At 29.0% G+C, this 13997-nt stretch overlaps 1 protein-coding gene across 1 annotated transcript in view; it reads left to right on the top strand.

The window, feature by feature from the left end:
* LOC142321173 (cell adhesion molecule Dscam2-like) overlaps positions 1-13997 on the top strand; it is a 267607-nt gene that overhangs the window by 192645 nt on the left and 60965 nt on the right. The window contains exons 6-9 of the mRNA XM_075359168.1: positions 278-494; positions 7391-7631; positions 8517-8813; positions 12686-12955. Coding sequence (XP_075215283.1) covers positions 278-494; positions 7391-7631; positions 8517-8813; positions 12686-12955 — 1025 coding nt within the window. The remainder of the gene's footprint in view (positions 1-277; positions 495-7390; positions 7632-8516; positions 8814-12685; positions 12956-13997) is intronic.

Raw genomic sequence — 13997 nt, 5'->3', positions numbered from 1 at the left:
ACTATATCTATATATATATATATATATATATATATATATATATATATGTAAAAAATTCACTGAATGTTTTATCATTTTTAATTATAAGAATTATGGGTAATTTATATTTTTAACTTTTGAATCTAAAATTTAATTACTTTTCTATTGTATTTCAGGGTGTATTATCCAGTTTGGAAACTTAAAAAGAAAAATTAATGTGATTTCTTATTTTAGATTTTTGTAAAAGCTTAGACTCACCAAATCAATAAATATTTTGTTTATGTGGTTATGTTTACAGTTGGTTTAAGGAAACTGATGGTTCTTTAGAAATTCTTCAGAATGGTGGGTCAGTACTAATACAACCTGTTGATTCTGTTTTACGATTTCCAAGAGTTCGATATGAGGATAAAGGTAGATATGTTTGCACAGCTAGTAACATGCTTGGTGAAGATCGTCGTGAATTACACCTTTCTGTTGTTGTTCCTCTTATTGTTCAAGTTCAACCTACATATCAAGTAAGTTTTTATATATTTTATTACTGTTATTATTTATTTTGTAATTGTAGATGTAATTAATCACATTGTCATTAAATTATAAAGTTTTTATTAATTTAAGTGATTCATTTAATTTTTTCAGTACTGCAGCTAACCTGCAGCATGATTGCTGTATCTACTGTTGTTGACGCCACCCTTTTGTAATTTTATCCATAAATCTCCTGGAATTTTGTTAAAATATTTTCAGTTTCTTTGTGTTCATCATGACTTGTAATGATTACATCACTTTATATGTTTCCTTAGTGATGAACCTAAATGTTTGCATGGTTTTAGAGAATTGAAATGCTTGTTATCTTCAGAAAAGTTTACAGTTTTTATAAATATGAGAAAATATACTATTTACCTTTTGTTTCAATATATTCTTAATTAAATCTTTAGATACAAATTAATTAGATCGATATGTCCAAGAAAATTTAATTCAGTGGATTAGTAATAATTATGGATTATTTAATTTATAAATATTCTGGATTCACTGGATGGATAGTAGCTGTACAACAATTTCAGCCACGGAGCAATTCGTTAGTTGTGTAAATTGTATAAATTAAGTAATGCCGGATAACCAATAATTAATAATCACTTCCTTTATTTACTTATTTACACTTCATTAATTAAACATTGCAATGAATTATAATAATTTATGTTTTTAGTTAAGTTCACATTTATTCACATTTTAAATATATATTAAATATGTTTAGCTAAAACAATAAAGACTTAGTGATATTGTTACTGATACATCTTAAAAGAAGTAAATTCATATAATTAATTCTAAGAATAATTAAGATCAGCTGGTTCATTAACAAATAAAAAGAAAAGAAGATGATAGGAGATGTTTACATTAAGCAAGAGAACAAAAAAAACAAATGAATCTGCACAGAAGCCATCTAACTTTAAACAAGGATAAAACACATTGTGTTTCTCAAATAGACATTGTGTGGATAGAACTGCCATTACTGATAAAAATAGTATTTCAGTTCCCCAAAAACCAAAATTTGTGGGTGTTTTATTAACGTTTTATTTTTTATAAACTTCGTGGTGTATGACTAAATTGGCTTCTTTTATAACAAAAAAAAACTCCCTCTATGAATCGTGAGATTTAACTGATGGTGAGGGAGCTTAAGTGTCCATATGGACACTTAATAATAATAATTATACACTTAACAATTTATTTAATTTATTTACAAAAATAAATCCATATGGATTTATGGATTTATTTTTGTATCCATAAATCCATATGGATTTTATGGATACAAAATGTATCCATATGGGAGAAGTATCTGTTGAAAGCCAGATTAAGGAATGATTTCTGAAAGAGGGCAGCAGCTCTGCAGTTGTTAAGGGTGAGGAGGACTTAGACAGCCATATCAATATCACTCAATCTTCTGAGTTCTGCATAGCTGAAAGCAGTGGAAAACTACAGCTATATTTTTTCCAAGAAAATGTAGCTCTGCATTTTCATGTAATAAAGATGGAGGCGTCTTCCTTAGTAAAATATTCCAGAGGTAAACTAGTCCCCCAGACTATTCAGATCTCTTAGTGGTGACTATTAAGGACCGGGTCACCAGAAAATTAAAAACTAACATTCTACGAGTCAGAGCTTTTTAGAAGTCTAAAAACTGTTGGTAGGATAGAAAATTTAAAGAGGGAAATGGGTAGGTTAAATGTAAATGTAGTAGGGATTAGCAAAGTTTAGTGGGAAGAGGAAAACGACTTTAAGTCAGGTGATTTTAGAATAATTAAATCAGCATCAAATAAAGGCAGGGAGGAGTAGGTTTTGTAATGAACAAGAAGATAGGGAAGACAGTAGAGCATTTCAAAAAGCTTAGCTATAGAATCATTGTAATCATAATAAAATCAAAACCTAAGCTGACAATGATTGTTAACTTCTATATGCCAACAAGTGCTCCTGATAAAGATGAGGTAGAGTGTGCATACAAAGAAATTGACAAAACAATTAAACAGATAAAAGGGGATGAAAATATAATAATAGTTGAAGATTGGAATGCAAGCATCAGAAAAAGTAAGGAAGGAAATATTGTGGGTGAATAATGGGTGGGGCAAAAGGAATGAAGGAGCGGACTGACTTATTGAGTTTTGCATGATGTATAATTTAGTAATTGCCAAAACTCACTTTAAAAATGATAATAGAAGAATATATACCTGGAAAAAGCTGGTGATACTGCAAGTTACCAAATAGATTATATCATGATAAGGCAAGGATTTAGAAATCAACTTGTTGACTGCAAAGCATATCCAGGAGTAGACATTAATAGTAGATTAGGGTTTAAAACCCTGAAGAAAAGATGTCAGATGAATCGGTGGAATTTAGAGAAGCCTGAGGAAGAAGAGGTAAAGAAGATTTTTTAGGAGGACATCACAAGAGGTCTGAGTAAAAACAATAAGGTAGAAAATATACAAGAAGAATGGGAGAATGTTAAAAAGGAAATTCGTAAATCAGCAGCAGCAAACTTAGGCAAAACAAAGCGGACTGGTAGAAAACCTTGGATATCAGAGGATATATTGCAGCTTATGGATGAACATAGAAAGTATAAGAATACTAGTGATGAAGAAGGTAAAAGGAACTATCAACAATTAAGAAATACTGTAAACAGGAAGTGCAAATTAGCGAAAGAAGAGTGGATTAAAGAAAAGTGTTCAGAAGTGTAAAGAGAAATGATCACTGGTAAAATAGATGGAGCATACAGGAAAGATTAGTAGAATTTTGTGGTACATAAGTTAAAATCTAATCATATGTTAAATAAAGTTGGCACACTGATTTATAATAAGAAAGAAAAGGTCAATAGGTAGGTGGAATATATTGAAGAGTTATATGGAGGAAATGAATTAGAAACTGATGTTATAGAGGAATAAAAGGGAGTCAAAGACGATAAAAAGAAAGATACAGTATTGAGATCTGAATTTAATAGAGCATTAAAAGGTTTGAATGGCAGAAAGGCTCCTGGGATAGATGGGATACGTGCAGAATTACTGCACAGTGCAGGTGAAGAAGTGATAGATAGATTATACAAACTAGTGTGTAATATTTACGAAGAAGGGGAAGTTCTGCCAGGCTTCAAAAAGTGTTATTTTCATGATACCAAAGAAAGTAGGAGCAGATAAATGTGAAGAATACAGAACAATTAGCTTAATTACTCATGTATTAAAAATCTGACAAGTTTCGAAGTTTCTGACAAGGTGCCATCAGTTGTAGGGCAAAGTTTTTTAAAAATTCCCACCGCCTACAGGTATTTTCCATATGGTTGAAGAAAAGTTTTTTTTGGGCGTTTATGCTAGCAATATCAACTTCTAGATAAAATATTGCTATCGGCCATCTCCCAGTTATTCTGACAGTAGAAAACAGACAGCACATTTGATCCGCTGTATCCACGCATCCCTTTGTTTTCTTATAATCAATAAATATGTCTAGTTTTCCTGAGTCAACGTCTAATTTATCATCATCATGCATGGCTGAAAAAATTGTCACTGCCTTTTTTTCTTGGTCACGTAAGAAACCAGTGTGAATTCATCTTGAAAACCAAATATTGACGTTCCAAATTTCCGACAATTGTTAGAATTGAGAAACTGGGGAGGAATCTCTTTTTTATTTGCTTTCATAGTTTCTGGCGATGTCAATCCCTTTTCGAGAAGATATTTTATAATGGATAGCTGGTATAATAATTATCAGTGGTAATGCTTCTTTTCAAATTCTTGATAGGAGCCACTAACCTTTTCGTGACGTCTATTGGTTTGTTATAAACTGCACAACCTTCATTCTGGTTATCGCAGTAAATCTCCAGATTCCACGTGTATAAGGATTTTCTGTCGCACATTGCGTAATTTTAATTCCATATTTTGCGGGTTTGTTCGGAATGTTTTGTATAAATGAAAACCAGACGCGGAAAGAGACCACCATCTCATCTGCAGTAACAAATTCCCCCAAACTATAATATTTTTTTGCACTTTTCAAGAAAATGTTCATGAAATTCACGAATTGCTATCAGTTTATCAATTTGTTCACGCTTTTTTATAGTTTGTATGTCATCAAAACGTAACGACCGGAGTAAAAATGAAAATGTGTTCAAACTTATCGCAGCACGAAGTAAAATCATGCCCGTACACGGAAGCCCACAGTTCACGAACAACAGTGCCCGGGATTTTTTTTGTTGAAATTAAAAAAAGGGGTCCTAATAAAACTAAAATTTCAACACAATCAGTAAACTTACAATCTCTTTCTCGTCTATAAGCCTCATTGTCGATGGCCTTTATCTGAATGTATTTATTTGTATATTCAACAATTTTTTCCATACATTCAGGAGTAATAAATTTCAAAAAGTAGCTTTTTCAGTTTTACATTTCTGCTACTTCGATTTGGCCAAGTAAATACCTCAACAATATTTTATTATTTTTTTTTTTTATGAAAGAGCCACGTGATTAATTATCCTTATAGTTTATAGATCTTTATCTAAAAATACATGGAAATTTTGCTGATCGGCTGTAGGTTAATTATTCTCCTCTTCTAATAGTGATTGCTCGGAGTCGCTATCACAAATATGTTCCTCAATCACTTCCTCAGTAGCTTAGTCGGGATCATTTGTGTCATCAAAAACTTATTGCTTTTCTCCATCTAACTCATTCAGAATACGATCGATATCATATCGATGCAATAACGACGATCTCGATTCCTAAACAAAGAATGGAAGTAATTAACAACCTTGAAAAAAGGATTAGAATATAAACAGGAATCGGACAGGAATGAAAAATAATAAATCAACAGAATAAACTCTTGAACAAGTATAATTCACAGCCGTAATGAAGGAATAGAGAATAATATTTGAAGAAATGAAACTGTTAAACATAAAATTTTAAAGAGATAGGCAGCAATTAAAAAACTAATATAAGAAAATAAGGAAAGAGAATGAAGGCACTAGATAAAAACAAGATAGAATTTTACTTACATGACTGCCCGCGCGAAGCTGTGTAAACACTGCTGGTCAGGAGCGCGTAGATCATGTTGAGTTACTTCATTCCCTCATGACAAGTAAGTACATTCCTCACAGCTTGCGTTCTAGCGTATTATGATGGCTAACTAACGAATACATTAGCTCGAAAGACGAGTGCATAAAACCTAAAAACTAATTCATCATATTTTAATTAATATGCGGTGTAAATACCGCATACCCGTGTACCGCAGGGTTATTCACATCTATTTTTTTATCTATAATTTATTTTACATTTATAATTTATCTTATATTGATATGATCTGTATTATACATTTTTATGTTCTGATCAGAATAAAGATTTATTTATTTATTTCCATATTTATTTTTCCTTTTTTATGTTTACTGAAATTTAAATTCACTAATTGTTTAATATACCTTACATTAATGGTTTTAAAAGTAAACCGATTATGTAATCACTAAGATTTCTTTCTAATAGTTAACTTCGTAAGAATTGTAAAGAAATCCATGCCGTTCTTTTAAAGCCATTGTTATTAATTTTAACTTATAATATAAGTGTTTGCATTAATTATTATTATGTGTCGTATGGTTTTTCCAAAAAATAATCAGTGTTTTTTTTTTTTTAATTATGGGTTTTCTATTTTTCTTACTTGCTCTTTTAATCTACCATTGATTCAAACGCCTACAGAACTGTTGATAGGAATATCTTTATTTTAACTGTGTAACACAGATACTCAGTATTCTAACATAAATGTATGTGAAATGAATTGTTCTTATCAAATTATTTTACGGAGAAATATTACAAATTTATTGTCAAATTAATATTTAACTTTTGTTAATAATATTACATTAATTTAGAAGATAAAAATTACTTATTATTTTAAATTAATAAAATAAAAATTTTTAATAATATTAATGTGAAAAGTTAATTTTGTGACCATTATTAAAACATATTAATTATCATTTCAAGTAAATGTTTTAACAATTATATTTTATCAGAATAATGTTTATTAGGTACAGAAAGAATAATACAATTTTCTGTCTATTTTTCATCTGTTTTACGTCAATAAAAAAATTTATTTTTAAAAATATTTGTTTACTTTTTATTGGCTGTATTTTCAATAATTTTATCAGAATCAAATACTCTACAAGTTTTGTTACTACGTCTTCCATACCTATTAGTCATTTAACAAAGCTATTGTACTACAAACCCAAAAAAAAATTGTTTTTCAACACCTAATTTTGTGTTTTCGTCAGATATCTTAAAAATTAACGGAATTACAGCCCTGGGATCTCTTTTATCCTACTTATCAGCTCAAATTACATAAGAAACCTTAATTTGGGCCCCAAAAATTACAGTAGGGCTTCTTTTTAATAGAAGAACTGAAATCAAGGTGAAATCTTTCGCTAGCCATAACTTGAAAACAAAACCTTTCCAGACCTATGTTTATTTGAACTTTTTTCATTATCTTTACCAGTAGAACATGTTTATGTTGTGAGTTCCATTACAAAGGTCTGTAAAAATGATTCTGAGACACGATAAGGTTTACAATACATAAAATATGATCTTATTAAACTCTCTTTCAAAAAAACATAATAACATGTAAATTTTATCAGTGCAAAATATTTACGTTATTTAAAAAATATTTACGTTAAGACAATAGGTTACATGATTGTCTGAAAGATTGTACCTCAATTAAGTCTTCTTAATAACTTTTGGAAGATATTGTAGTAATAAAATCAATTAAGCATTATGTATGTACTAGGATTAATACAAAAGTTTTTATAATAATATTACTGGAAATTAATTTATTGCATTTTATGAAAACGTTTTCATAAAAAAAAGCTATTTGTTTTGATTTGTACTGTATGGTGAAAATGTTTTAATTATGTTTGTTATAGTTGGTTGATGGTGGTTCTGAAGCATCATTTAATTGTACAGTTCATGGTGGGGCTGGTACTATATCAAGAACATGGTTAAAAGATGGACAATCTTTATTAGAAGATGGCCACGTGAACATTTTAGAAATTGGTGAACAACTGTTGTTGAAAGGTGTGACAAAACATGATAGAGGGATGTATCAATGTTTTGCAAAAAGCGGAGATGAAACTGCTCAAGCGACTTCAGAATTAGCATTAGGAGGTATGCACTATTAAAATTAAAATTTTGCAAAAAATTTGTATAAAAGAAGATACTCTTGAAATGTTTGCTGATGTTTCATGTCTGAAAAGTGTGAATCTAAATCATATCCTCTGAAACTTATGTTTTGTCTTTGTTAGCTAAGAGCAAAACTGTGGGATTGATGGTTGGATTAATAATTCTGTTTTCATATCAAATCTGTGATTTCTAGTCAAAAATTGGTTTTAATTTAACAGTAAAGCTGCATTTGATCCATGTATTTTGTGTTTTATACTTAGTAAAAATCCTTGACTTAAAATATTTATTTGTCTTGTCATTCATTTACAATGAATGGGAACAGTGGGGGTTGTTGATATGGATGGTAATAGAACACTCATCTAAAACTGGACTTTGATCGAATCCCTCAAAACTTCATAACAGTTTCCTTGGATTTATTCACATTACATGCCATTTTTATTTGTTACTCTAATGAAGTTATTGTTAATTTTATTAACTTATTTAGTCCTGCTTAGTATGGCAATGCACAGAAAATCTTCATACAAAAGTAAAAATTTCAGTTGCATATTTTATTGTACTTTACTAATATGTTATATATTTATTACTGTTCTTTGATAACTAATATTAATATGATTAACTGTAATTAAAACTTTGAATGTTTAAACAGCAAATGCTCCAAGTTGATGCTCCATTGATCTTAGAGTTACAAAATGAATTTTATTTCATTAAAATTTCAAGGATAAAAGATTTTGACAAGATATTATAAAATTAAATAGTTTTTCTAACAGATAATTAGGTCTGATAATCTAAAAAGTTCTTTTAAATGTTATATACTTTAAAAAAAGAGTGTAGTTCATTTTTACTTTCTTGATTTCTTTTCTTTATTTTTAGCAATATATCCAGAATTACAGTCTACGTTTATTGAACAAACAATGCAGCCTGGAATGTCAACTTCATTGAAGTGTATTGCATCTGGAAATCCTCCTCCACGGATATCTTGGTTACTTGATGGTGGTACCCTACTTCCCAGAGGTGGCTACGTTCTTGGTAGTTTTCTCAGTCCTGCAGGATATGTTATTAGTCATCTCAATATTACTAACATACGAGTACAGCATGGAGGTCTATATACATGCCTAGCAAAAAACAGCCTTGGTTCTGTTGTTCATTCGGCTTCTCTAAATGTGTATGGTAAGCTTTTAAAATGAAAAAAATATATATATATATAAATTAAAATTATACATTATGCTGTTATATTATTGTACTATTGGACATATAATGATAAACATTAATGTTATGTGATGAAATACTTTTCTATGTTTTTCTTACATGTATTTCAAGGCTTTTTGTTCATGTTTCTTTGTTGATCATTTAAATATTTTGTATTTCAAAAAATGCCCACATTTATTTATTCTTTTTTGTTTCTTCACATCTTTACAGAATATTTTGCTTACCTGTTTATTAGTAGAGATTATGTTTTTCCTTAAGCTGTTTCTGATTACATTTCTGTTAATAGATTAATCATTGTGCGAGTCACCAATGATAATTGTTGTGTTTATCGAAAATCATGGAAAAAGTAAAATCAAAGAATCTGAACCTATATATTTTTGAAAAAGATAAAATGACTTATTTATCTTCCTTAATTTAATTATATTGATATGGAAAAGGAAAAGTCATGACATGTTTAGACAAAAATTTCAAGTTTAATAATATAATACATAAATAATGGCTCTTTTAAATTGTTACCAGTAAATTTTTTATAACTTATATGGTACAAATATATGTAGTGGTGAACAAATTAATCCGAAAATAATATCTTTAAGAGAAAATTTTACTTTTAAAAGAAAAAATGTTTAATAGTTAATGTGTCCTCAAATCGAATAGAGTAAACTTACTCAAATTTAATCATTTATGTGTTCTCATTTGTTTTTTATTATCCCATTAATCCTCTTTGGCATTGATTCTACTAAGGTGAAACAATGATTTTTGATTTCTTCATCTCAAAATCAAACCTGTATCACTGAACGAATAAGATCATTTTTTGTGCTACAATTCATTTCCCAAATCTTCTTTTTAGAATGGCCCATAAATTTTCAGTGGGATTCAGGTCGGGGGAGTTCCCCGGCCACAAGAGCACTCAAACCTTTGAGTTTTTGAAGAACTCTTTTGCTTTCTTTGATGTTAGACATGGTGCAAGGTCCTGTTCAATAATGAGTTCTGGGTTCTTCTGCAGAAGTGGGACTTATGCATGTAGATGGGATGATGAAATCATCCGATTGGGGATGTGTAAAACATTCCCAAACCATATTTTTGGCTGGATGTTTGGGAGCTTGTTGCAGGTGTACTGGCGTAGTAGTCTTCTCATCTGCTGACTTATGCATGTAGGCTACTCTCTCCTCTTGGACAAAGAAATGAGTCTTCTGAAAAAATAACTTTTTATCACATCTCAGTAGTCCATTCTTTATGTTCCTTTGTCCATTGAAGTCTTTTTGTCATATTAGAAACATTAGTCCCACTGGCTCTCAAGTCTCTGTTAAGGTCAAAGCTGACAATCGCAGATTAATTTTGATTTTTTTTTATTAGTAATCGATCCTGTCTAGGTGTGGTTTTCTTTTGCCATTCACATTTTCCTTCTCTCTTTGGAGAGATGGGACATGTTTCCCTAAACAATTTCATTTACAGTACCTAAACCAACACTACACTCTCTGACAATCTGTCTTTGAGTCGTTTGTGTGTGTAGGGACAGAGCAACAATTTTTGATCGCTTTTGTAGGGTTATATCCATAGTATTAACTAGAAACGAATAACAAACTTACAACAGAAACTCACAAGGTTACCAAAATCTAATTGACAATGAATTATAAAAGCACAAACACCACTATTTCTGTTTGTATCTGTACTAAAAACATAAACTGAAACACTAAACAGCAAGCAGTCTGCCACAGAATGAAAATTCCTTACAGCAGAACAAAAATTCCCTTTGTTCAGATTAATTTGTTCACTACTGCATATTTAATAATGTAATTAACATTTAAAGAAAGAGTGAGATTGTTTAAATTTTTAAAGCATGAATTTGATTATGGTTTTTACAAATAAGTTAAAATAATGGAAGTTTTGGAAAGCAGTTGTTAGGAAAATAAAAATTACTTTTATAATGTTATTTATTTATAATGTTGTAACCAAAATGTCAAACTTTACTAGAATATACTGGCTTTATAATGAATTGCCTTACGATCTTTCTCAAATAAAATCTCTATTTGATACAATAAAATACAATTTGCTTGTATACGCTCTGATTTTTTGATGTTGACATTTTTTGTAATTTAAACAACAATTTTATTGTAGATAAGAAGAATACTATAACATAGATCATGAAAAGAATCCCATATTGCAAATACTTTTTTTTTAGTGGTTGAATAGACCTTAATTAATAATAGTATTTACAGTTATTGTTAACTTTTTCTTTAGATAAAGTATAAATATATTATAAACTTTATACATTAATTTATTAATAGTGTTAATTTATACTGTTACATATTCAGGAGGAGAATGTATTATTTCTTTAAATTCCCCCAGTAGATTGGAAACAAGAAAACTTTTTTAAAAACAACCTGAAAGAAATGTTTATTACTTCCTATTATTCATAACTGTCAGCAACTACCTGATATTAACAATTTTTAAGATATAATACAAATAAATTAAAACAAATAAAATTAATTACCAACTTACCAACGATAATGGATGTTGCTCAGGTTATCAAAAGAAGATTGGTTTACTATTTATTTAATAGTTTCATAAAAAAGTTGAATTTTGTTATTATTAAAAAAATAATATCAACATAAAATATTATTACATAGGTAGAGTAAAACTGCAAAATTTATAAAAAGTAACATGTACTGCCCACTTCATTATAATAAATCTTTGATGAAATCGATAAAAAATGCTATTTTAAACAATTTCTTCTTTGTTCGTTTTACCTTTCTTTGGTTGAAGTTTAGAGAATTACTTTATCAACATTGGCGAGTGAAGACAGTGCTTACCGTCTTTAATTAATTGATATAATTTTCTTTGGTTGTTTGAAGTTTGGGTTTTTTTGTCCTTTTGTGTCTTAATGAATATATTTTTAAAAACAGATGAAAAATGTTGTGAGTAGTTTTCCATTTTACATTTTCTCCTATTTCTGAAGATGAGGTGAAATTTCTTCTGTTTCATTGGATGAATAATTATCATTGAGGATGATAATTCCATTATAATAATCTTGTTTTTTCCCTGGTAAAGAGCTCTGGAAAATTTGTTATTATCATCATGATTTGAATTGATCAGCTGATCAGAATTATCTATATGTAAATTGAAACAGTTTCTGAAAGTGATTGGTTACTGAACTTATCTGGTTTTTTTTCTTATACAATCAGTCTATTATTTGCTCCTGTATGTTTATTATTATCCACAAAACATTATTTTCACTAAATCTTCTCACTTGTATTATAAGTGTGTTGTATTATAAGTAGAATAATGTTTCATTTTTTATTTATAATTCATAGACTAAACAATAAAACTTCTTAACAAATTACAAACCACAAAGTATTATATTAAATAATTTATTATATAGCAATTATAAAATGAATATAAACACTAAAGATTGTCAAAGACGAATAAAAACAACTTTACTGGTCATGGATGAGCACAGAGTCATTTTTTTTATTCCTTACTTTGAAACAAATATCTATCTCAGAATAATGTATGCCCTAGAGGGCATTGCCTAATTATTGTATTATAAACACCATTCAATGCTACAAGCCAGATGAACTATTTCTAGCATGAAGGTATTGAAATCAGTTTGATAGTTAAGCACCCACATCCATTGAAAAATCAAGAAAACATTTTTTATTGACAATAAATTTAACATTCATAAATATACATTATTTTTGTTGTAATCTCTTTTTTAAATAATTAATTAATGTGTTTGGTGGATAGTAAATTATTTTATTAACATCAGGGCTGTTTTTTTTTAACAATATGCTGCTACAATAAACAGTTCTTATATATTTATTCTTTTATTTCAGGACCACCATCACCACGACCTGCTATTAATATAACATCTGTATCTGAAGGTGATGTCTACTTGAGATGTCCTGTGGCTGGGTTCCCAATTTCTAGTACAACATGGCAATTCAATGGACAGCCTTTACCGTCTGACTACAAACAAAGAGTTTTTAGTAATGGTACTCTTTATCTTTCTGGGGTAAACGTTCAAGATAAAGGAGAATACCATTGCACTGCAAGAAATCAACAGAATCAAGCAGCTAATGGAAAAATATTCCTTAATGTAATGAGTAAGTAATTTGATTTCTGACAGTTATAATACTTCATATGTTCATAAAATTATTTACTAAAACTGAAACTTAAATAATTTGTTTTTGTTAACTATAGGAAAATTATAATTCCAAAATTTTAGGAAAAAAGTGTTATTTAGTAATAACAATTAGAATATGTTGAATTGTGACTGGGCAACTCCATGTAAAAAATATATTTTATTGGTAAGCTTGTATTCTGGTACAAGGTATGATTACAAATCATGTGTTATTGTAAACATTCCTAATAATAGACACTATGTATGTGCTTCTCTAACCTCTATGCTGAAATTGTAGCTTCCCAAATTTCCTTTGGAAGATTCTGAATTTTTATCCTAGACAGACATGGCAAGTTTTACACATTAAAAAATTTCTATACCTATTCCCAAATGCAAGCTTCAAGCCTATGTTGTAAAGTAATCATCTAAAAAAAATGTTTTATGTGTTTATGTTGTTGTTTTCTGCCCTGTGATTACAATTTTTTAAGACCTCCCCTTTTAATAACACTTTGGGAGTCAAAATTTGAGGTGAACTTATGTGCCTACATTGTTTGGAGTTTGATTGTTTCAGGAGTATCACATTTCATTTACATATTAAGTAGCACTGGGTTCTTGTATTCAAATTCAAAAACAATGGGAAATAATTTGTTGAATCTTTCTTAACTAAAAAACAAGATCATCAATAAAATAAAATATTAATATTTTTATAAATAGGAAGGAAATACATTATGAACATAAGTATATTAATGTATGTTATATTGGGTTTAAAAAGAAAACAGTAAATTGTTAATAATTTTATTAATTTCAATAAAGTAGCAAAGCACATGTTTGTGAAATTATGTAGTTACTTCTGTAAAATTACCTGGACTGTGGCAATTGATTCCACTTACTGCCTTGTCTTGCTGTTGGTTTTTTGCATTATAAAGTGTGGTATAATTTTTTTTTTAAATAATAAATGAAACTTATCCCATTTATTTAGAAATTATATCAGTATTTTCAAGTCATACATAAAATTAAGCTAAACA

The sequence above is a fragment of the Lycorma delicatula genome, chromosome 3, assembly GCF_047948215.1.
Source record: "Lycorma delicatula isolate Av1 chromosome 3, ASM4794821v1, whole genome shotgun sequence".
Taxonomy (NCBI): Eukaryota; Metazoa; Arthropoda; class Insecta; order Hemiptera; family Fulgoridae; genus Lycorma; species Lycorma delicatula.
This window is presented reverse-complemented; position numbering and strand designations above follow the sequence as displayed.